General features: G+C 39.0%; 1 protein-coding gene across 1 annotated transcript in view; it reads left to right on the forward strand.

Moving 5' to 3' along the window:
- Positions 1 to 2,837: 2,837 nt before the first annotated feature.
- The window catches only part of LOC136878912 (NHL repeat-containing protein 2), a 109,372-nt gene continuing 89,390 nt past the window's right edge, over positions 2,838 to 22,819 (forward strand). The window contains exons 1-3 of the mRNA XM_067152516.2: positions 2,838 to 3,109; positions 18,049 to 18,215; positions 18,307 to 18,466. Coding sequence (XP_067008617.2) covers positions 2,947 to 3,109; positions 18,049 to 18,215; positions 18,307 to 18,466 — 490 coding nt within the window. The 5' untranslated portion in view covers positions 2,838 to 2,946. The remainder of the gene's footprint in view (positions 3,110 to 18,048; positions 18,216 to 18,306; positions 18,467 to 22,819) is intronic.

Genomic DNA, 22,819 nt, shown 5'->3' on the forward strand with positions numbered 1-22,819 from the left:
TACCAAATATAGGATTTTTGGGTTTGTGGATGAGGCAAATACAAGATGTTCATGCCCCTCTGAAGCCTATAACTGGATGGAGTGGAGATCTCAATGACAAAAAAGCACACAATTTTATTGTAGCTTCACATTATTTACACTTTTTTTTCCAAAAGCTTCAAATTGTTTGGTTAAAAAATTGGCTTTTAGATCTCCGTCAGCTTTCCTATTTAGATTGATACGTTGAGTTTCAAACCCATGTTGATTTTGTTGTTCCTTCAGTTTGCAAAAACTTTTCTTCCACGCAGCTTATTTTACTTCTTAAATTTGAAATAAGAACTTCTTGCTCTGCGTTTCTTCTAACCATTTCCCTTCGCTCCGTTCACAAAATTTTGAGAGGCATAACTTTCATTCTAGGAGAACACTGCATACTTATATCTTTAGCCCTAATTCCATCATTCATATAATGTTCGTATGATGTCATGAAGCTTGTGTTGATATATTTTATCCTCTTATAGAGTATGATACTTTCTTTTTCATTATGGCACCATTTAGGAGGACTTCTTTCTTCAGAAGTTGCCTGTTTGTGTCTTGGATAATCCTCAAAAACGGAGGGGCCAACTTTAGGGATAAATTTATTTGTAGAGGTACTAATACTGAAGTCGGTATCTCTGAAATGCCTACTTCATATAGTAGAGCTATCATTTGGTGTCCAAAGGGCCTGTTGTCTTGCCGTGAAATAGCTAGTATTCATTAGTGCCTTATATTGTGGCTTCGATGGGGCTTTATGGAACAGCACCACTTTGGTTACACTTTGTCTTGGTCACAAAAAGGAACGACGCAATAAACCATTTTATAAGAATTGATATATTTACTACTTTAGTACAGTAACACTAATTAAAAAAGAACATGAAGATATACCATAGCCACTAGGAGGTACGCAGTTAGGGCTCCTCCTGAGGCTCCTGATTAGTGCACTATAGAGAGCAAAGAGGGTATGACAGGGAGCCTGCGAGTGATCCTAGCGGCGACATGAGGAACAACATAGAACCAAGCTTTACAGATGAAACCATCTCTATTTCCCGGCCTTTACGTAGGTGATGGTGTGATCCTAGCTCATTCGGGTGGTATATGAAGGTGTTCAGATACTTCTGCCTTATGTCAGTAGATTTACCGGTACATAGAAGAATTGCGGGAGAAAATTCTGGCACTTCAGCGTCTCCGAAAACCATAAAACTAGTTAGTGGGCCGTAAAACCAGTAAATCATTATTATTAATTCGAGAAAAGTGCTGGGATAGGTAGTACTGTACCTTATTTGAGTTCTTCAGGCACAAATCAATACCAGAAACTCCACATTAACTAAGTTGGTTACACGGTACGAGTCATGTGGCTGTGAACTTCCATTCGTGAGTTGGTGGGTTGAAACTCCATTGTCAGCAACCGTCAAGAAGGTTTTCTGTGTTTATATTAGGGAACTGCCATAATGCCGGAGCTGACTGCTACCTTCACAAACATGGCCCTTTCCCATTCCAGTGTCGCCAAAAACCTGTATGTGTTAGTGCGACGTTAAAAATGAATATACATTTTAGAAGAGTTTCTACGATTCTACATAAGTCTACACATTTCTAGTCATGAAAAACCCCTTGTGGGTGGGGGACGCTGATGCAAAATACACCCACGATATCCCCTGCCTGTCGGATGATTGAATCAGAACCATGAAACTACTTGTGATTAGTACCATCATGCGGGGAACACCATGGGTTGCCTTTACTTGCGAATAGTGTCAGAAGCATACTTAATCATACAGTTAAAATAAAGTGATAATTAGACTATTTACAAAACTTACAAAAATGGACAAAGGAAAACTGATAAGTACCATTGTGAGAAACACCACGGGCCTGGACGTTGCCTGTGATTAATAGCACTATATGAGCGACACTGTGAGTCTGCGTTGCATGTGATTAGTACCCACTATGTGAGGAACGCCACGAGATAGTATGAGTCCCTCTGATTAGTACACCCATGTGAGGAACACCGTGGGTTTGCGTTGCTTACGAGTGGCGCCATTATGTGAAAAACACCCTAGGTCTGCGTTTATGTGCGCGACGTACAATACTTGTGAATAGTATCATAACGATTGGAACACCGAGAGTTTATGCTACTCTTGATTAGTTCCACAACTTGAGACACACCATGTTTTACTAGCGATAAGTACTATTATGAGGGGCCATTGACCTGAATTTTGGACCTCTGCGGATAAGAATCATCGATTCAGAATTGTGCTTTGTAAACTGTCCCTTGGTAAGCAGGGGCTAATACTAATTTTTCAATATAGCCTAGTTTCTGGGAAGGTTAGGCATTGCAGGTCGGATCCACTGATTGTTTTAAGTTCATAGTCATTGCTTATTTTGGAATTATTTTTAACTTTCAGTATATCGTGAGTTAACTCCGCTGACTATTTTAAATTCATATTTATCCTTTCATTCTTCATCATCGCGTTTTAAATTCTAGTCGGTGGATGAATTTTGGAATTTTAAATTGTCATTGCATTTCGTCTCATTTGGTGCCGATGACCTAGATGTCATGCCCCTTTAAGCAACATCATCAGTCATGAAAAATAAATTGCAAACAGCACATGACGCGTTTTATGAAGCCGAAGTATGAAATTACGAAAGTACTTGGAGGTTAAAGACAAACGTCTATGGCAATGAATAATTATAACACGCCACTTGTGCAATAATATTACAGTTGGCCATAAAAAGACACCGCCTACAAGTAATACCGTAAGAGTGTCTTCCAGCTGAGTTTGTTGACAGATAGTGCAAACAAGAGGCAACGTCGCACCTTACCGTCTCTTAATCTCTAATACTCGACGGCTCTGCTCAGCTGTGCTCAGTGCCGCGACGAGGAACGAGTACATAGCAAGAAAAAACTACCTTTACGTAAACTTTTTATTTTGTTTGAACATGGATGAGACGTTTCTAGGTCCTGTTTCATTAGCTTGTGATGATTTATGTGAAGTTCTGACGAATGTCAATGACAAGAATGAAAGAGAAAAGAAAATTGTGGAGCACATCAAGCATTGCACCAACTTAACTAAGGGCGGTAAAATGGTTGATTTTAAACCTGGTGAGTTTTCTTTTCTATATTTAAATAGCAAATTAGAGAAGACAGGTCATTGATTCAGATAGTAACGACTGTTGGCTGTTATCATTAAATTCACTTACTTTTGTATGCAGGTTAGGGTATAGGTGAGGTAATTCTATTTACTTTCCGCCTAAATCAAATTTAACCTGTCATACGTCCTGAAAAAAATTAAATTAATCTTATTTATTAAACAAGAAGGTTTGCTTGTCTAGATCTTGGTGATAGGTTTGCAGGTGTGATTCATTCAGTGCTTCACAGATGATAACACCGTCTTAAAATACTGTAAATTTGAGGGGGGGGGGGGGGGGTCGGAGGCAGGAACTGTATGTTACATAAACCTAATACGGTACAGATGTACAACCATGTCCATACAACGACATTGTGAGTAAAGTAACCAGTTAATGAAAAATCGGAAGATAACCTCTGATTCCCATTAAAAGGGATTGGATGTAGAATTAAACATAACATGCATACTGTATTTAATGCGTCCAAAACTGTACGTTTAGAGAGTTTAGAGATGTTAGTAATTAGTATTTTGCTGAAATCTGTTAGTTCTTATGCATGAAGATAAGCTTGTCTGGTTGCAGTTGGTATTATGTGTTTTACTCGGTCCATCAGTCCACAGACTGGTTTAATGTGGTTCTCTATGCCACTTTATTCTGAGCTAACGTCTTCATCTTTACCTGCTTATTTTATCCTAAATATACTCTAATTAGTTGTCAGAATTATGTCTTGGTCTCTCCTTTTCATTATGGATCAAATTGTGAGTGTCTCAAAATGTATCCTATCCTGTCAATCTCTCTCTCTCTCTTCCTGATCAAAGTTTACCAAATCGTTCTCATCTCCAGCTTGATTCAGTATACCTGCATTTGTTATACAGTCTTTGCATATCACCTTCAACAGTCTTTTGCAACTCATTATTCCAAACATTTCTGTGCTCTTTCTTGTACTGGTAATAAGTAGTTATTTTCTATGTTTCACTTCTGTAGGTATGAAGGTGGATCAGATATAAACAGAATTTTTTAAAAAATTTATTGCATCAACCAAAAAAAAAAATACGCATAGGCTATAGAGATCACTTTTCTACAGTGTCCTGCCTTCGATACACATTTTCTCCATCTGATTGGTAAGTTTTTATTGCCATCCTGATAGAAGAGGAACATGTGCAGAGCCAGTTGCGCGCGAACACTTCTACATTTGCATCATCATCGAACTGCTATCCTTCTAGGTCTTGTTTGAGTGGTCCAGACAAAAGGTAGTCGCAGGGCGATAGATCTGAACTGTACGGAGGGTGTTCCAGAGGCCTCCAGTGAATTTCCTCCAGTTTTTCCCGCGTTAAAGTGTCAATATGCGACCATGCATTGTCATGGAGAAGAATGACGTCTGTTGCTGGCGTCACTTGTTACAATACGCAGCTTTTGCTTCATCCAAAAGGCAACATTAATAGGCTTCATTAATTGTCCTTTGTTCGTGAAGAAAATTTACCAGCAAAACACCCACGGAGTCCCAGAATACGGTTACAAGCACCTTTCCAGCAAATGGGCGTGTTTTGGCCTTGACCGGACCTGCTTCATCTCTTCGTCGCCACTCCATGCTTGCTTGCTTTCTTTGACTCTGAGGTGTAATATTGCACCAAACTTTCATCACAAGTCAAAATACAATGCAAGAAATCCTCTCCCTCCTCGTAGTGATGGAGGAGTATGACAAACTTCCTGGCGTAAAGTTTTTTGTTCCTGGTTGAGGAGACAAGGAACCCACCTGGCAGACACTTTTCTGAAATGGAGTTAATTTCGGATGATGGTTTGAACACTTCCGTAACTTATTCCTATGGCTAAAACAGTTTGCAAAACTTTTATTCGCTGATCTTCACCAATAATGTCACGAACGGCAACAATGTTGTCTGGAGTGATGCTTGTCCGCGATCTCCTTTCATGAGGTTCATAGGGTTCGAACCCCAATGTTGGCAGTCCTGAAGGAGGTTTTCTGTGGTTTCCCATTTCCACACCAGACAAATGCCAGGGCTGTACATTAATTAAGACCACGGCCGCTTCCTTTCCACTTTCCTTTCCCATCGTCGTCACCATAAGGCATGCCTGTGAAGGTGTGATGTAAAGCAAACTGTAGGAAAAGAAAAGTCTTCCTGAATATTTAGGAACATGAACCAAGCTAGTGATGTATTGAGCAGTTGCCATCTCCACCTTGCTCTATGGATGTGAAACCTGGACTCAATCCTGCCGTGATATTAAAAAACTAGAGCGCTTCCACCTATGAAAACTCTGATCCATTTTGAACATCAAATGGGATGGTATAACACAACAATTCATGAGAGACCGGGCGAGTTGGCTGTGCGGGTAGGGACGCGCAGCTGTCCCTTGCATCTGGGAGATAGTGGGTTCGAATCCCACTGTCGGCAGCCCTGAAGATGGTTTTCCGTGGTTTCCCATTTTCACACCAGGAAAATGCTGGGTCTGTACCTTAATTAAGGCCATGGCCACTCCCTTCGAACTCCTAGGTGTTTCCTATCCCATCGTCACCATAAGACCTATCTGTGTCAGTGCCACGTAAAGCCACTAGCAAAAAAGAAAAGTTCATGAGAGGGCAAAGGTGAGCAGTATAGAGGCTACCATTAGTGGTCACCAACTCAGATGGATTGAACATGACCAGCATATGAGAGACGGCAGACTTCCTTGACAAACGTGTATAGTGAACTTAGTACAGGTAAGAGACCTTGTGGTGCCCCTCTGAAGCACTATAAGGATCAACTGGAGTATACCTTGAGGAGCACATACATTGATCCGTGTACTTGGTGTACCATTGCAGAAGATCGTACTCGCTAGTCCACACCCACTTCAGCTGGTGTTGCACAATTTGAACTTGATCGTCGAAGATACGATGAAGAGAAACGTAAGAGACATAAACTCAGCCAGGTCCTCCACCTTCCATTAAGTGCAATTAATGTGGCCATGTGTTTCATGCCAGGATTGGTCTGCTAAACCGTCAAAGACATCTACATAATAGAGTATCTAGATAATGAAAGAATTGCAGGAGAGAAATGAATACTCAGATACAAGTTTCAGTCAACAACAATGAGTGTCAGGGTGACCAGATGTAGTAAACAGAAAAAGGACATTGCGGCCCAAAATCTAGAACATTCAAGAAAAATGTAGGACATTACAGAATAAAAAGCTAAAAATACTCGTGCTGTATATTGATTTTATTTAATTAATGTCAAATTATACCTTATTACATATGAGACCATCTTGATGCCAGCATGCAAAAGATCTCTGGTAATACACTTGGTGTTTACCTGAGAAAATTAAGTAAAACTCAGCCATAGATCACCCAACAGACGTCTGGTTTACTCTGTCATCTAGTAGAGTAAAACGGAACATCAAAATTGACTTGCAGAGAGCCTAGATGGCATTAAATTAAAATGTCTGCACGTGGTAACTGATGCCATTCTTCTTCAATTCCTTACGAACAGGATCAACATAGTAAGTAAGAAGTTTGGACTTAAAATAACCATTCAGAAAACAAAATTCACGGTTATTAACAAGCAAAAGAGAAACAACTCTGTTATTACGCTGGATGGGAACACAGTTGAAAAGGTGTCACATTTCATGTACCTAAAATGTTGGCTAATGGAAGAATCAAATCTGGATGTAGAAACCAAAACCAAAATGGTCATTTCAAGGTATGTTTTTAGTTGGATGGAAAAACAATAACATGATTAGGTATATTTTTCTGAAGTAGGCAACTTGACATCCAATTCACCTTCCACAACACCCCCATGATCCTCCTTAGATACACCCCCCACCCATTTTTTCCTTTCCCTCCCACCCTCTAATAAGCGCTCATTATTCCCCACCCTTTTCTCTATTTATCATCTCCCATTCATTTGTCAATCACCACGGCAAGCTGTTTTGAGTTGAGCCGCACATTGTAATTTCTTTTAAAATGATTTCCTATTTTTTATATTTTTATTTGGTTTTATTCTTTTTAATGATTTAAATTATTTTAACAATTTATATTTGCACTTTGTATTGTCAAAATTAAGGTCTACACTGTTTTCCTAAGACTTCAATTATGTCACCTTTTACTCTTTGGCCAGAGAAACAAATGCCTACAAGACCTGCCTAGCAACAACTATACATAACTGCATATCACAAGTTAATGAGTTATCCTTCAAGTTTTCATATTAGAACAAGTCCTTTAATTCGTTATCGATCTCAAATACATCTTCATACGTCTTCATATGTGAATGCGGCATAACAGGATTGTACTAGACCTGCTTATGAACTTCAACTGGATTTGTTTTGGCACAAAATAGTGGTGTTCTTTTGACTGTGATCATTGTGTTATGAACATCAACTGGAATTGCTTTTTGTCTGTGATCATTGTGTTACTTGTTTTTAGATCTAACATATAGGTCATTAGCCCAGAAGAATTATGTTATTTGTGTAATGACAAACAGGTGGGAACAATAGCAGGAGAGTACTCAGAATGAGGAGATAAAGGCTAAGTTAGGAATGAACTCACTGGATGAAGCTGTACGCTTGGTGGTGGGGTCCAGTGAGGCAAATGGAGGAGGATAAGTTACCTAGGAAAATAATAGACTCTGTTATGGAGGGTAAGAGAAGTAGAGGGAGACCAAGACTCAGTTTCTAACGATTTAAAGATAAGATGTACTGTATAGAACCAAATGAGACCACAGAACTAGTTCTAGATAGAGGATTGTGGCAACGTTTAGTAAATTTTCAGAGGCTTGCAGACTGAATGCTGAAAGGCATAACGGTCTATAATGTATGTACGTATGTGTGTATAACTAGCTGTAGTACCCAGCGTTGCCCGGATAGTTTCTGAATATTTACCTTTTAAGGTTTGAATTACCAGTTATGTGTGAAGTGAATTTTTATAGAATTCCTTTTTGACTTGCAGATTGATATGTTACGATCTATTATGTAGTTTTAGAATTATTTAGATGTGTTTGATTTCAAGTTTTAGATTATTTAATTTTCGAGTAAAACTTTGTCCTTATGGAAGCTCGAATCAACTGGGAAGTATTTGGTCCTGTCAAAAATTAATAAGTGATAACTATATGTATTTAGCCGTCTCACTATAGATACGATGTACAGGATTTCAACTGTCAATGAGACTGTCCCCCTACGAGATAAAAAATCTGGATTATCGCCATTCATCTCACTGACCCTGAAAATTGTAGATTCAACACTGTTTTCGATTATTTTTATATCTCGCCCTCACCCCAAGGGGGGCTGAACATGAACTTTAAAAAATTCGGAGTGGCACTATTCATTTCAGTGACCACGAAAAATTTGGATTCGATACTATTCTAGATTATTTTTATATCACGCCCCCTGCCCATAAAACGGTGCTAGGGGCATCTTACCCCCACGCGGTTTGTCTCCTGATACTAATTGATAAGTGTACCAAGTTTGGTGAAATTGCTCCAGTGTTTTAGGAGGAGATGTGTCATTTACACACACACACACATCCATTTTTATATATACAGTAGTAAAATTTTTAACTTCACCCCGTTTCCATCCCTGCCCAAAGGAGTCCTATGAGTGCCTTACACAACAATATATTTTTTCCATGTAGTAAGTCTTATGTGTACCAATTTTGGTTGGCAGCTATGCCCAAACGTACATGCATAAATTCGCTGCTCTAGAATCCTGGAGCTGACGTTGCCATGGTTACAGCAGTTCATTTCTTTTATCCGATTCCTAGAGCGGGGGTAGTGTGGTGCCAAAATCTCCATAACGGTTGGTTGTAGGGGCTTACCGAGTTTTATTCTTTGCGCCAAGAGGATTAAATTGAGCTTTGTCTCATCCTAATATGACAAATTTGATATTTTACCTATATTAGCCTATTATTTTTATATATCCCCCCCCCCCCGTGCCCCCCACCTCGAATTGTTTTGAAAATAAAATACAGCCCATATTACTCACTGGCAATGTAACTTTCTATACGTGAAGAATTTTTAAAATCGGTTCTGAAGTTTTTGAGTCTATCCGTTACAAACAAACAAACATACAAATTTTTCCTCTTTATAATATTAGTATAGATGATCCTTCATTTTTCCAAACATGTATCTTATTCCTGAAAGCAGATATGGTCAACAAAATCATTTTTGCAGGACTGGAGAACTGCACAGCCCTAGAAGTAAGCCATGAACATTTGAAGTGAATGTTGTAACCTTTATTAATTTTTTTCATAGCTTATTTTTAGAGCTCTGCACGGATGCAGATATCCGCGAAGTTAGTGCCTTGGCAGATGCAAACTGCATGGCAGTGTGGATAATTTTGCTGATAATTTCTAAATAATTGTAGTTATTGATTTTCACTTAGGTGTACTTAGTTTATCTCGTGAAGTCAGTCCTTCATACATTTCAGGCAGTTGTTTTTACGTGTGGTGAAGCAACCCTTGATATTATTGGTATGGGAGAATGGTGATATATAAAATGCCTTGAGTCCATAAAGCCGTAAATCTGACCCAAGCCTAACTGGCTCCTGCCTGCAATTAGTGATAGGAGGGAACAAGGATTCCAAAAGAGAACCGCTCAAGATGTCGATAGTTGTCGCAAGAGGAAATCCTTCACAAACCTGTTACTGTAGGGGGACTAGTGCCAGGTATCAGGCCTATTGTATTATGTCAATACAAAGGACACTAGGAAAGTTTTGCAATACGCAAAAATGGTTGGCTGGACACCACTGTTATGGTGAGGGATGAAAAGAGGGGTGAAAACCAGTCTAGAAGACAGCAAGGCGCGACCTTCACACCAGTTGTTACCAAGCAGTGGGATTGAAAGCAAGTTAATCTGTCAGTGTAGTCTAAAGGTGAATATCTTGCAATTATCTGCTACAATTTTGCTTGTGGATTAACTGTTTTCCAGTGCCTGGAGGAAATGACTCTTCTGCTGGAGAAAGACTGTCCACATCGGACAACAATTTTCTGTTGGTACAAAGAGTTCCAGAGGGGAAATGTTGGGGTTGAAGACGATCCTCATCTGGGCGACAGTTTGAATCAGTGACTGAGGAAAACATTGAAGCTGTGAGGAAAATGTTGCAGCAAGAGAGGCGGTTGACATATCGGCAGGTAGAAGAGACCCTCCACATCCCTGAACCAGCTATTCATTCATTTCTACACGACCATCTCCATGTTAGAAAGGTTTGTTCCCCTCGGGTGCCCCATTCACTTTCAGAGGAACAAAGGGCACATCGAGTGAACTGGTGCTGGAAAATGCTAAAACAGTTTGAAAATGGGACTTCGCGTAACGTCAATAGCATCGTTATGGGTGACGAAACTTGGCTGTATTATTACGATGTCCCAACAAAATCCCAGAACTAGGTGTGGCTGTTTGAATATGAGGGTACTCCTGTGACTGTGCGAAAGTCAAGGTCAGTGAGGAAAAGGATAATTCCTCACTAACTGGGCCATCCTGACTAGGGTAGTGCTAGAAACACAAAGGACAGTTACTGCGAAGTGGTTCAGCGAGACTTGTCTGCCTCAGGTCATCCAGACTCTCAAGCAGCTCCGTCCAAGTTCACAGCTCAACACTTGGCTCTTGCATCACAACAATGCTCCAGCACATCGTGGTAATGTAACAATGGATTTTCTTGCCAGATCAGGGTTGACTGTGCTTGATCACCCTCCATACAGTCCTGATGTGACTTCGCACTCTTCCCAGAAGTGAAGATGAAGGTGAAAGGGCGGCGTTTTGTATCCAACGAGGAGCTTCTGGCAGCATGGATTCAAGAGTGTGTAACGGAAGAAAAGTGGCGGAGTTGGTTCAGTGACTGGTTTCGACGTGGGGAAGTGTATTGAGTGTGGTGGAAATTATTTTGAAAAAGTCTAAAGCATTCACTCACATTGTAAAACTTTCCTAGTGCCCTTTGTAGATCTATCTGCTTCACTACCAGGGGTGTAATATAGTTAAATATCCACGGATAACCATTCGCGGGTGCATACGAAGGAAGTGCAGATGTGGAGCGGATGTGGATAATATTTTGTATAACCACGCAGGGCTCTACTTATTGTAAGGTATTTTGCAGTGTGTCTACAAGTACTCATCTTTCCTTTGAGAAAACGGAGCTTCTAATAAAATGAGCATACTTACAGAATTTGCATTTAACTGAAACCTGCTTGCATTGTCAACATTTCTGAAAGCGAGCAGTCAAAATTCTCTCTTGATCTACTTAGCGGTTTGAGTTTGCATGCAACAGAGAGAGAGAGACATGTAAATGTCCTACGACAATATACAAGTACAGTATTTTACTACCTACGTGTGAAGGGTACACAGAGAAAACGATCAAGGTTCATTTACGAAAAGTTCCAGAAAAATATATTTTAAAGTTTAATTACTTAAAACTTACTGTAGTGTGTATCTAAATGACTACAACATGGTGGAGTAAAATAAATTACTTTTTATATTAAGTACACAGTGGTTTATGTTCTGAAAGTTGGCTAGAAATAATGAAAATGTAGCATAGTCAAAGAGAGTGTAAACATCCTAAGCAATAACGATCAAGATCCAGAGGTTGAAATCAGCTTAATCAGCTTTATTCTAATAAAGCACCACTTCTAAACAGAAGAGTCCAATGTGTAATGCGGAATAAAATGTGAGCACTATAATTAACATTACATGGCACTTCACTGCAGTAATGTTTAATCAACATAATTTTCTTCTCTTCCACTGACAAAGCAGTACTTTTGGGCAACGGGACTGAAGAACTATTTCAATTCATGATTTCTCCTTAAATTAGTTGGTGTAATATTATGCTTTCTCCTTGTCTCAGAATATGCTAACAGTGAGGTAGCCAGTGATTTCTTTTCAGGGTAATAATACACCTGTTCGTGCTAGGCTAAAAATGCTCAGTGAGCTACCTAGACATCTTGTGTTCGTCCGTTTGTATTGGCACGCTCTGTAGGCATAAGAAAAATGGTGCCTAGGTTCGTCTAGCCTGTTCTTCGTTCTTCACCTCACAGGATTCACATTGATTAGCCCAGTCGGATGAGGGTTCTTTGCTACATTTGGGAGCATTTCATTGAATTCCCTTATTGTTCTTTTGTGCAAGAGGAGTGTTATCAAAACATCTCAGTTGTGAGCACTTACAGTCATCTCCTTTTACATAACTTGTGGCTTTAACCTTCTTCCATACATCAGAAATGCGTCCAAATACTTTTCTTTGTTGTATTCAACTCGGGACTTCAATACTTGTCACTCTCCTCTGCATTTATTGTTTTCATTTCACTGACCTTAATATACTGCCTGCAGGACAGTTAAAACCAAAGGAACTGATGTAAAAATTTACATTTCTTTACTATACCATGACAGATATCTGCTTTTTCATATGCAGCAATGGAAACATAATTATTATTTCAGTCAGGCATATGTCAGCTACATAAACCAAAACCAAACCAAATCCCTTGGCACTACAGCCCTTGAAGGGCCTTGGCCTACCAAGCGACCGCTGCTCAGCCCGAAGGCCTGCAGATTATGAGGTGTCGTGTGGTCAGCACGATGAATCCTCTCGGCCGTTATTCTTGGCTTTCTAGACCGGGGCCGCCATCTCACCGTCAGATAGCTCCTCAATTCTAATAACGTATGTCAGCTAGATAAGGCTGCAGTAAACAGGTAAAAAGAAAGGAGGAAAATAGGAAAATGTATTTTGAATTTCCTTTCACAATTCAAACAACAGTCTGATCGTTTCTTTCAAGTTCACTCTCTACATCGTTAGTTGATAACGTGTCTTGATCTGCCAATAGATTGTGAGAACAGATTTAGTAGACCACAAGCTTTTAAGGAGAGAAAAAAGATTTCCGGAACTAATTAAAATCCCCTACATTAAATTCCCTCACAAGTGTTAGGAAAAGTTTGTTTTGTATTTTGACTTTCATTGGTTTGTGTGCGAGCAGGTTCAGCAATGGTTGAAAATATTTCCCTCGCATACATATGACATAAGGCTGTTCTGCATCTAACTGTCATATTTATCCATTTAGTGGGTGGAAATTGCTGCTGAACCTAAAAATGTATGTCTATGATTCTGCACGAAAAGTATCCTTCACTGACTGACGTTGCACTTCGTGAGTCCTTGTTTTCAAGCATGAACTTAATTAAAAATTAGGTACAGAATTGTTTTCTTATGAGCATTTGGAATCATGCATTCAAATCAGTGTTTCAAATTGTTCACCCAACATGAAGGCTATTGTTAAGAAAAGTTCTGCCTAGTTTCACACTAAGAAGAAAGTGATCGTAAACTTTTATTTTTTGCATCCGTTTCCAGTAAACTATAATATATTTCCTTGCTGCCTAGAGCCTTTTTACCATTACATTAATTGTTATTGTTTGAGTCATTAGTCCATAGACTGGTTTGATGCAGCTCTCCGTGTCACCCTATCCTGTGCTAACCTTTTCATTTCTACGTAACTATTGCATCCTACATCTGCTCTAATCTGCTTGTCATATTCATACCTTGGTCTACCCCTACCATTCTTACCACCAACACTTCCTTCAAAAACCAGCTGAACAAGTCCTGGGTGTCTTAAGATGTGTCCTATCATTCTATCTCTTCTTCTCATCAAATTTAGCCAAATCGATCTCCTCTCGCCAATTCGATTCAGTATCTCTTCATTCGTGATCCGATCTATCCATCTCACCTTCAGCATCCTTCTGTAACACCACATTTCAAAAGATTCTATTCTCTTTCTTTCTGAGCTAGTTATCGTCCATGTTTCACTTCCATACAATGCCACACTCCACACAAAAGTCATCAAAAACATCTTTCTAATTCCAATATCAATGTTTGAAGTGAGCAAATTTCTTTTCTTAAGAAAGCTCTTCCTTGTTTGTGCTAATCTGCATTTTATGTCGTCCTTAGTTCTGCCATCGTTAGTTATTCTACTACCCAAGTAACAATATTCATTTACTTCCTTTAAGACTTCATTTCCTAATTTAATATTTCCTGCATCACCTGCCTTTGTTCGTCTGCACTCCATTACTTTTGTTTTGGACTTATTTATTTTCATCCTGTACTCCTTACCCAAGACTTCATCCATACCATTCAGTAGCTTCTCATGATCTTCTGCAGTCTCAGATAAAATAACAGTATCATCGGCAAATCTCAAGGTTTTGATTTTCTCTCCTTGGATTGTGATCCCCTTTCCAAATTCCTTTTTGATTTCCTTTACTGCCTGTTCTATGTAAACATTGAAAAGGAGGGAGGGACAAACTGCAGCCTTGCCTCACTCCTTTCTGGATTGCTGCTTCTTTTTCAAAGCCCTTGATTCTTATTACTGCAGACTGATTTTATACAGACTGTAGATAATTCTTCGTTCTCGGTATCTGATCCCAATCACCTTCAGAATCTTAAATAGCTTGGTCCAATCAACATTATCGAATGCCTTTTCTAAATCTATGAATGCCATGTACGTGGGGTTGTCCTTCTTGATTCGATCCTCTAAGATCAGACGTAAAGTCAGGATTGCTTCACGTGTTCCTACATTTCTTCTGAAGCCAAACTGATCTTCTCCCAACTCAGCTTCAACTTTTTTTTTTCCATTTTTCTGTAAATAATACGTGTTAAATTTTGCAGGCATGAGATACTAAACTAATGGTGCGGTAGTTTTCATACCTGTCAGCACCGGCTTTCTTGGGAATACGTATAACAACATTCTGACGAAAATCAGATGGGACTTCTCCTGTCTCATACATCTTACACACTAAATGGAATAACCTTGCCATGCTGGTTTCTCCTAAGGCAGTCAGTAATTCAGAGGGAATATCATCAATTCCAGGTGCCTTGTTCCTATTTAGGTCGCTCACAGCTCTGTCAAACTCTGACCTCAAAATTTTGTCTCCCATTTCATCAGCATTAACCGCCTCTTCTTGTTCCAGAACCAAATTATCTACATCTTTCTTTACCTTGATACAACTGTTGGATATGTTCCTGCCATCTTTCTGCTTTGCCTTCTTTCCCTAGAAGTGGCTTTCCATCTGAGCTCTTAATATTCATACACCTAGATTTCCTTTCTCCGAAGGTTTCCTTGATTTTCCTGTATGCAGCATCTACCTTTCCTAGGACCATACAATCTTCGACATCCTTGCACTTCTCCTTCAGCCATTCTTCCTTAGCTACCTTGTACGTTCTATCTACATCATTCTTTAATTGCCTGTATTCTTTTCTGCCCTCTTCATTTCTAGCATTACCGAGCTCGATAGCTGCAGTCGCTTAAGTGCGGCCAGTATCCAGTATTCAGGAGATAGTGGGTTCGAACCCCACTATCGGCAGCCCTGAAAATGGTTTTCCGTGGTTTCCCATTTTCACACCAGGCAAATGCTGGGGCTGTACCTTAATTAAGGCCACAGCCGCTTCCTTCCCAGTCCTAGCCCATTCCTGTCCCATCGTTGCCATAAGACCTATCTGTGTCGGTGCGACGTAAATCAACTAGCAAAAAAATAATTCGACAATTCAAAGTGCATATATAATTTTTATAAATAATTTAAATCGTTAAAACGAATAAAAGCAAATAAAAAAGATAAAAAAATAGGAAATAATTTTAAAAGAAATTACAATGTGCGGCTCAACTTGAAACAGCTTGCCGTGGTGATTGACAAATGAATGGGAGATGATAAATAGAGAAAAGGGTGGGGAATAATGAACGCTTATTAGAGAGTGGGAGGGAAAGGAAAAGATGGTGGGGGGGTGTATCTAAGGAGGATCATGGGGGTGTTGTGGAAGGTGAATTGAATGTCAAGTTGCCTACTTCAGAAAAATATACCTAATCATGTTATTGTTTTTCCATCCAACTAAAAACATACCTTGAAATGACCATTTTGGTTTTGGTTTCTACATCCAGATTTGATTCTTCCATTAGCCAACATTAGCCTATAGCATTTCTAGCATTCTTGTATTTTCGTCGTTCATCGATCAGGTCTAGTATCTCCTGAGTTATCCACTGATTCTTAGTTGATCTTTTCTTCCTTTCTAACATTTCTTCAGCAGCCCTACTGACTTCATTTATCATTACTATCCACTCTTCCTCCATTGTGTTTCCTTCAGTCTTTTCATTTAGTCCTTTTGCAACATGTTCCTTGAAACAATCCTTCACACTCTTTTCTTTCAACTTGTCTAGATCCCATCTTTTTGCATTCTTTCCTTTCGTCAATTTATTTAGCTTCGGATGGCATTTCATGACCAACAAGTTGTGGTCAGAGTCCACGTCTGCTCCTGGGAAAGTTTTGCAATCCAACACCTGGTTTCTGAATCTCTGCCTAATCATAATGAAGTCTGTTTGATACCTTCCAGTGTCTCCAGGTCTCGTCCACGTATACAGCCGTCGTTTCTGGTGTTTAAACCAAGTATTGGCAAGGACTAAATTATGATTAGTGCAGAATTCTACCAGCCGACTTCCTCTTTCGTTCCTTTGTCCCAATCCGAATTCCCCTACTGTATTACTTTCTCTTCCTTGGCCTACCACTGCATTCCAGTCTCCCATCACAATTAGATTCTCGTCACCTTTTACATATTGTATTAAATCTTCTATCTCTTCATATATTCTTTCGACTTCCTCATCATCCGCTGAGCTAGTAGGCATATAGACCTGCACTATTGTGGTGGGCATTGGTTTGGTGTCTATCTTGACGACAATAATTCTTTCACTATGCTGGTCGTAGTAGCTTACCCGCTGCCCTATTTTCTTATTCATTATTAAACCAACTCCTGTATTTCCCCTGTTTGATTTTGAGTTGATAATTTGGTAGTCGCCTGACCAAAATTCCTATTCTTCCTACCAATGTACTTCACGTATACCAACTACCTCTAACTTTAGTCTATCCATCTCCCTTTTCAGATTCTCTAATTTACCACAACGATTCAGACTTCTAACATTCCACACTCCGACTCGCAGAATGTCAGTATCCATCTTCCTGATGATCGCCCCCTCTCGTGTAGTCCCCACCCGGAGATCCGAATGGGGGACTAGTTTACCTCCGGAATATTTTACCCGGGAGGAAGCCATCATCAGTACATCAGCATGTCCTCGGGAGTTAGTTACGGCTGTAGTTTCCCGTTGCTTTCAGCCGTGTAGCAGTATCAACACAGCTAAGCCATGTTGAGTATTATTACAAGGCCATATCAGTCAATCATCTAGACTGCCGCCCGTGCAACTTCCGAAAGGCTGCTACTCCCCTTTCGATGAACCATTCCTTAGTCTGGTCTCTCAACATATACCCATCCGATATAGTTGCACCTGCGGCTCGGCTATCTGCTTCATTGGGACACGCAAGCCTGCCTCCCCACCGCGGCAAGGTCACATGGTTCGCAGGGGGAGGTTACATTAATTACCTTTTCGAAATAAATTATGTTGGATTTCAGTTGTTTAAAGGATAGATCATTTGAACATGTGAGAACATCTCAGTCGATCATTTAAGCATCAAGGTTGATGGCTTCTGCCCTACATTCTCTTGCAATATTATTATAAAGAGGGCATTATAGTCATCTTTCATAAAATGTTGAAAGGAAATGCTCATTCCTGGAGATATGACACTGTAGTAATGCTGTTTCATTTACACACAGTCTGTGATATTATCCAAATCACATGTTTTAGGCTATATGCCTATTACAGCTGCAACATCAATTTTCAGACTGGGGGAGGGACATGATAGTCAAGTGGGAGTGTCATGGACTTCTCACCAAGGCGCTCATGGTTCGAATTCTGGCCAGTACATCTGAGATTTTCAAAATGAAAAGTCACATCCCTGTAGTTTGTATTCCACATAAAATTGGAGGTCCCATGGCTATGATCACACTATCAAGTCTTGTAAAACTATAAACTTTATTTTTAACCAAGGGATTTCCTGTTTTCGAATCAAACTAATTTAAAACTTATGGTTTCTTTTCCAGGACTGGAATGGTTCAATGTATCAAAAGCTCTTTCTTTAAAGAAAGACTTGAAAGGAAAAGTGGTTGTACTGGACTTCTTCACATACTGCTGTATTAACTGTATGCACATTTTACCTCATTTGAAGTTGCTTGAAGAAGAGTTTACAGTTCAGGATGGTGTTGTGGTGGTAAGCAGAAAATATATGAGGTGTTCCAATACTTCTCTTGCAGTACATCAGAGTGGAAATTAGACTTAATATATGAGTGTTCTCTGTACAGGTTGGAATCCACAGTGCTAAGTTTGATAATGAGAAGGATTCTGGCAACATCAAGGCTGCAGTGCAACGATACGGCATTACTCACCCTGTAATGAATGATTCTGAAGGAAGTATGTGGAATACATTGGGAATAGCCTGTTGGCCAACACTTCTTGTTTTAGGTGAGTAGTATATTATTAAGTAGCCGTATATCTTTGTAAGACATTATTACTGCTGCCCTTCAAAATAACACAGAGAGAACAGCAACCTCAGACTCGAGGAAGACAGAATTGAATGGATGAAAAACTTCAGCTATCTTGGAAGTGTTGTCTCCTGCAATGGGAATATTAAACTAGAGGTACAAAATATGAGTGTTCAAAAAATCCAACTTCTTCTACCAAGTGCAAAATCTTGTCTGGGGCAAGGCAGTTCCTTGAAGGGCAAAACAGACAAATTCAAATCATACCTTCTGCCATTCGTACATGTTACAGAATTTCCGTGGCTCAAAGAGGATTAGCAAGCACCTGGGTTGATTGGCTGGACAAGGAATTACTTAGAGCAACTTTTAGTATAACAAATTTGAAAATTTTATTTCTTCCTTTTTTTTTTAAATAGAAAATCTGAACGAATAACAAGCAGTAGAACAAGTTATTAATGAGCTCGTCAGCTCTAACAATTAAGGGTTATGAACTTCATATTGTTGGTCCGTATTAAACTGAGATAACATATAAATAATGCACAGTAGAGTTTTCCACCTATTCAATACTAAGTTGTATTTACAGTATTTACATTTCATGGGACTAGTTTCAACCCTACTCGGGGTCATCATCAGCCATAATAAAATATACACAAAATATATGGCAAAATCCTAAAACATGTTTTCTAGCAGTAAGAGTCTTATGAAAAATATAATTTTACAATATGAAGTGTGGTTGAAATGTTGCACATGAAAATGAGAAATATTATGTGTGATGTAGATGAATAATAATTAATACATTATACATGCTAAGAATTCTGGAACAAAAGTGCAAATAAGGTGCTCTGTGTTGTTAAAATATATAGACTCATGGAATTCAGTAGGTCCTGGTGATACATAACGGTTGTGGACCGAGTGCTTTGGCAATAAGAATGAACACAAAGTAAACTGACATATAAAAATATACAGGTATGTACAATGTCTGAGTAACAAAATGTGTAGTTGATACTCTCTGGAAGAAGAATCGATTAAACACTGGATCAGCTTAAGCGGAGAATTTGGCGGTTGGTGTATTGAGTAACCAAGCCGTGTTGATGGGCTGCATGGTTGATTGTTGTGCAGAACGTGAAGTTTTTCTAATTCTTGTTGAGAAGAAAGTAGACACCTCACACTGTCAGCTAAGCTACACAAACCACAGCGCGAGGTCCAATTTGTTTTCTGCTATGAACTGAGAATTCCACCAATTAATATCACCACGTGCAGTAGAAAAGGTTTACCAATAACACAAATGAAATTTCCTAAGCTCTAGGTTAATTTTTAGTCCATGAGAGTGCACTAATAAATTGATGATAGTCATCTAACAGTAGAAGATGAAATTTCTTGGGAGTTTACAAGTTCAAGTCAGTTGGCCTAGATGGCCGTAGAGATGGCGCACAGTTTAAATAGCCGGGAAAGGTGTACCCCTGGTACAGTACACAAGTAAAATGGTTTGGCCATGTAAGGCGAATACAGAAGACACAGATTCCCTGGAAGTACTTAGAGAGGATGGTGCCTGGAAAAAGACCAGTTGGACATCCTAGTAGCAGGTGGTTGGACTTAATCAAAGAACATCTAACAAAAAAGGGAGAGACATAAGAAGATTTGAGAGAAATAGTTTACAAAGACAGAAACAGATGGAGGCATATCATTCACACAAATCCTACCTGGCTTGCTGGAAGGATCCACAGATGATGATGATGATGATGATGATGATGATGATTGTTGTTTACCAAAATGAAGGCATTCACACAGTATCACTCTTTGTACGTTTTAACAGGTGAAGCTCGTGCTAAGGTAACTATGCAGGCTTAATGTATGTTTTTTAGTCTTGAAATCGTAATTGTCAAGTAGAAAATAAACAGTCACAATTTATGAGTGCTACAGAAAAAAGAAAAAGTTTGGTCTGGGAAGACTTGGGAGTAAGGAGAAGAGATGCTTGATTATGTGCTATGTTTCGAGCTGTCAGTGGAGAGTTGGTGTGGAATGACGTAAGTTGACGAATAGGCTTGAGTAGAGCTTTTAAACGTAGGAAAGATCATACTATGAAGATCAAGTTGAAATTGAAGAGGACAAATTGGGGGCAAATATTCATTTATAGGACGAGGAGTGAGGTATTGGAATAAATTGTCAAGGGAAATGTTCAATAAATTTCCAAGTTCTTTGAAAATGTTTAAGAAAAAGCTAGGTAAACAATTGATAGCCCTTTCAGACCTGAAAGAAAACTGGCGGTGTGAATTTTTGTTTGTACGTCAAAACTGACTAAAATGCTCTTAAATACATATATTTTTAGTTTATTCTACAAAATAAAAATGAACATCTGAAAAAAAAGCACCCACACAATTGTGCGTGTCAGGACTTGATTCACTACTTACAAAAAAGAAAAATTACCTCAATGCATGTGAATATACGTATGTACATGATGAAATGTTCTATTTTACAGTGGGGAATAATTTAAAACAATTAAATCTTCATTCAAGCACAAGTAAACGTTACATTTTCTACATTGAGGAAGAGTTTTGCTTCTACTGCCCTTTTGGCAGCAGCAACGTGTCGTCAGACGTGAAAAAAATCTGGAGGTGTCAAAACGTCAAAAACCTACTAAAATGCTCTCAAATACATGTTTTTAAAGTTTATTTTACAAAATAAGAACTATCGGCTGAAAAACGGAACCCACACAATTGTGTGTGTCAGGACATCATTCACTACTTGCAAAAAATAAAAATAAAAATTCAACTCAGTACATGTGAATATGCACATGTACAAGATCAAATGTACTATTTTTCAGTGTGGAACGATTTTAAACAATTAAAATCTTATACATTACATTTCTCATGTAGAGTAGGAGTTTTGCTTTCACAGTCCTTTTTGTGACAGCACCCAGCACTCCTGCATGCATTGCCTGTAAGGAAACCTAGCCCACACATGTGTGTATCAACATTCAAAACCTCATGGTATTACGTACGATGTTGTAAGTACACAATTTACGTTTGCTACACAATTTACACACTTCATTGATTATATTCTGATATTCAGTAAAGCTTCTAGATTAATATGAATGCAACAAATAAATACTTAGTTTAGGCATTACTGCTTCCCGCCATCTTGCTAATGAACTGTATTTTTAAACTCTTCTTCCTGCCCCATGGTGGTCAAGTACTAAATAAAAACAGCTGAAGTACATGCTACTTGACCCGCACAAGCACTGCAGTCCGGTCTAGCGCCAAGAAAACATCAAATAAGCTCAGACAAATAAAATACGAACCCGCACAATTGTGCGTACACGGTCTGAAAGGGATAGAGAATCTGCCACCTGGGCGACAGCCGTAAATGCAGATCATTGATTGATTTGATTGAACTATTGTACATTACATGTGAAAACACCACACTTTTTTGCAGTCTGTGCATTATTAGTACCGGTATCCTTTGCCTTGCATAAAACCTGTAATTTTAAATTTATGTCATAACCTCTTTTGCATTAACACGATGATGCCAAGCCAAGCAAATATTAGAACACAAGCCACAAATTTGGAAAAAAAGAAATCATCAAAACTCGAGAGATTTTGGTATTGTGACCTTGATCTCAGTTGTGATATGTGTGGTGATTTCCGCTGTACAAGCCAGGACAGTTGAGGAATAATACAAATAGACCTTCACCCCATTTTCACACCAGGCAAATGCTGGGGCTGTACCTTAATTAAGGCCATGTCCGCTTCATTCCCATCCATGTCCTTTCATATCCCATTGTCTTCATAAGACCTACCTGTGTCGGTGCGATGTAAAGCAGATTGTTGTAGACCTTCACAAAAATCAGTCTTTTTAAATGGAAGGCTTATTTATAGGGAGGTCAGAAACCATGGGATTAATCGGGTATATCAGCTACATGTCCGTTCCGTTGATTTTAACATGACAGTTCACTGTTTTCAAGAGACATTAATTTTAAGGATCCTCCTAAAGGTTTGTATGTTTTAATGTATATCTTATCTATGTCTTTTAGTTTATAAGAGAATTATTTTTCTTTACCATTTGTTAGCTGATGATGGCTTGAAACAAGCCAGAACATGTACTGACCAATTTTAACTCATCACAAAAAACAAGTTTTGATTAGGTTGACCTTAATTAACAAATAATTTTGTAACAGGTATATGAGCATTAAAGGATTGGTCATGCTGATAAATAATTTTTTTTAATCCTTTAATATCTCGTGCCATTGTCATTTCATCAGCTGCTGTAGTTAGCCAATCATATCGCTTCGCTGGTGAATTCAAATGGGTTTTGCAAGGTGGCGTTGCTAAATGTGCAT

Source organism: Anabrus simplex, chromosome 8 (assembly GCF_040414725.1).
Source record: "Anabrus simplex isolate iqAnaSimp1 chromosome 8, ASM4041472v1, whole genome shotgun sequence".
Taxonomy (NCBI): Eukaryota; Metazoa; Arthropoda; class Insecta; order Orthoptera; family Tettigoniidae; genus Anabrus; species Anabrus simplex.